At 44.8% G+C, this 2524-nt stretch overlaps 1 protein-coding gene across 1 annotated transcript in view; it reads right to left on the reverse strand.

Annotated features, from left to right (window-relative positions):
- Positions 1-2524, reverse strand: part of NOXRED1 (NADP dependent oxidoreductase domain containing 1) — a 30654-nt gene that overhangs the window by 11574 nt on the left and 16556 nt on the right. The window contains exons 3-4 of the mRNA XM_003787065.2: positions 914-1094; positions 166-317 (exon numbers count right to left, since the gene is read on the reverse strand). Coding sequence (XP_003787113.2) covers positions 166-317; positions 914-1094 — 333 coding nt within the window. The remainder of the gene's footprint in view (positions 1-165; positions 318-913; positions 1095-2524) is intronic.

Raw genomic sequence — 2524 nt, forward strand, 5'->3', positions numbered from 1 at the left:
TTTTTTTTTTTGGTTGCAGCCATCATTGTTGTTTGGTGGGCAGGTGCTGGACTCGAACCCAGCACCTTAGGTGTATGTGGCTGGCGCCTTAGCCGCTTGAGCCACAGGCGCTGAGCCAGGCAAGGTAATTTTCAAAGGAATGCTGGAAATATGCTGAGCCATTACCAGCAGGACTGTAGGGGCAGGTAGCCCGAAGAATCACAGGATCTTGGAGAGCAGCTATGATTTCTGTATTGGTCCCCCAGACGTTGACAAAGTCTTGAGCACACTCATATTGAGGTCGCAGGATACTGGTGTGGTTCAGTAGTAGTTTCAACCTGGAAATAAAGCCACCAAGACAGGGAGTCCAGTGCTAGGACTAGAGTAAAGATTACATAATGTACTGTGTTCACATCAGATTCCAGCAACAGACTCCCCTTCACAGCACTGGTTAGAGACAAATGCAGGTCTGGATCTGTGCTGCAGGCACTAATTAGTTGGCTTGTTCCATCCACCTAACAAATCCTTACTTATTGAATGTAGTCATGTGTTAGGCATAGGGCTAGATACTGGGGGTGCAGACATAATATTTGACATATTGCTTATAGTAACCCTTCATGTTGTTCACTAGCGGTTTTCCTTCTCATTGAAGCACAAGGAGAATACTATTCAGCGTTCAAGTAGTAGGGGACAACATTCCACTGCAGATCTAAATATTTGTACAGCAAGGAAAATGTCCAACTCACAAGTAAGTAAGGAAGATACAATTAGAAAGGAAAGGTTGACTGGATCCTTCTACAGATAAAGCTACTTCCTCCTTATGACTGGGAATAACCAACCCCAGGATGTAGGGGCTAAGTTGGGGGTAGGAGGCAGAAGTTAAAGATGTGTAGACAGAAGTTAGGCTAGTTCTGTTCTTACCCTAACAAGATACCTGGATATTGGGATGGCGGCTACAAAGCTGTACACGATGCAGGTCTTCTGAAGTTTGGTTTGAATTTCTAAGCAGATATTGGGCAGCTGAGATGGCAGGCAGCAGAGGAATACCACGTTGGCCCAAGCTGCTAAATGAGAGTTATGGTAAAAGCACTGGATCCCCAGTTCCTTCAACTCATCTGGGAGGGATAAAGGAAGGCAGAAAGAGCACAGTACAAGGGAGGTTGACCTCAACATCAACAATGGGGAGAGGATGATCATTTTATCTGAGTATATCAGCTTAAATCTTGTTGCTACACGAATCAGAAGTTAGTCCCACATGCTTTTTTGTTTGTTTATTTGAGATGTGATTTCTCTCTGTTCCCCAGACTAGAGTGCAGTGGTGTCATCATACTCCTGGACTCAAAAGATCCTCCTGCCTCAGCCTCCTGAGTAGCTAGGACTACAGGCATGTAGCACCATGCTTGGCTAAATTTTCCTTTTTTTTTTTTTTTGGAGACAGAGTTTTACTTTGTTGCCCTTGGTAGAGTGCTGTGGCATCACAGCTCACAGCAACCTCCAGCTTTTGAGCTTAGGTGATTCTCTTGCCTCAGTCTCCCAAGTAGCTGGGACTACAGGTGCCTGACCCACCCAGACCTGTGTTTGTCTCTAAGCAGTGTTGTGTGGCTATTTTTTGTTGTAGTTTGGCCAGGGCCGGGTTCAAACCCACCACCCTCAGTGTATGGGGCTGGCACCCAACTCACTGAGCCACAGGTGCCGCCCAAATTTTTCTATTTTTTCTGAGACTAGGTCTCACTATTGCTAGGGCTGGTCTTGAACTCCTAGTCTGAAGTGATCCTCTTGCCTTAGCCTCCTAAAGTGTTAGGACTACAGGCATGAGTCACTGTGCCTTGCCCCACATTCTTTTTAAAAGCCACACAGCAATATTTTAACCTCATTGCTAAAGCAGCTGATGCCACTGCAGCAGTATTTAAGATTAAAAGGTAATTCATTTTTATCTTTTAGAGCAAATGCTGGAAATTCTCAAATTTTTTTTAGAAAGAAAAAAAATCTCAAATAAGCCTTCTACTCCAACTTACTGAAAGATAATCATGTGTGCCAGATAATGTACAAAGTATTCTACGTGCATTATCTAAGGTAATCCTCACAGGGCGCTCACAGCAGAGACTTGTATTAGTACCATTTTATTTTATTTATTTAATTTTTTGGGGGCAGGATTTTTGGGCCAGGGCCAGGTTTGAACCCACCGCCTCCAGTATATGGGGCTGGTGCCCTACTCCTTTGAGCCATAGGCATCTCCCAATTTATTTAATTTTTTGGAGAAGGAGTCTCAATCTGTTTCCTGGGCTGGAGTGCAATGATGTCATCATAGCAAACTCTAACTTTGAACTTCTGGGCTCAAAACAGTTCAAAATGTCCTCCTCCCTCTGCTGATACTACAGGTACACACCACAGTGTTTTTACTTGAGCCATAGGCGCCAAGCCAAGAGATTCCTTTTTAAAAAACCATTACATCGGCTCAGCGCCTATAGCTCAACTGGCTAAGGCGCCAGCCACGTACACCTAAGGTGGTGGGTTCGAATCCCCAGCCCGGACCCGCCAAACAACA

Source organism: Otolemur garnettii, unplaced genomic scaffold, assembly GCF_000181295.1.
Source record: "Otolemur garnettii isolate 467f Iridium unplaced genomic scaffold, OtoGar3 scaffold00020, whole genome shotgun sequence".
Taxonomy (NCBI): Eukaryota; Metazoa; Chordata; class Mammalia; order Primates; family Galagidae; genus Otolemur; species Otolemur garnettii.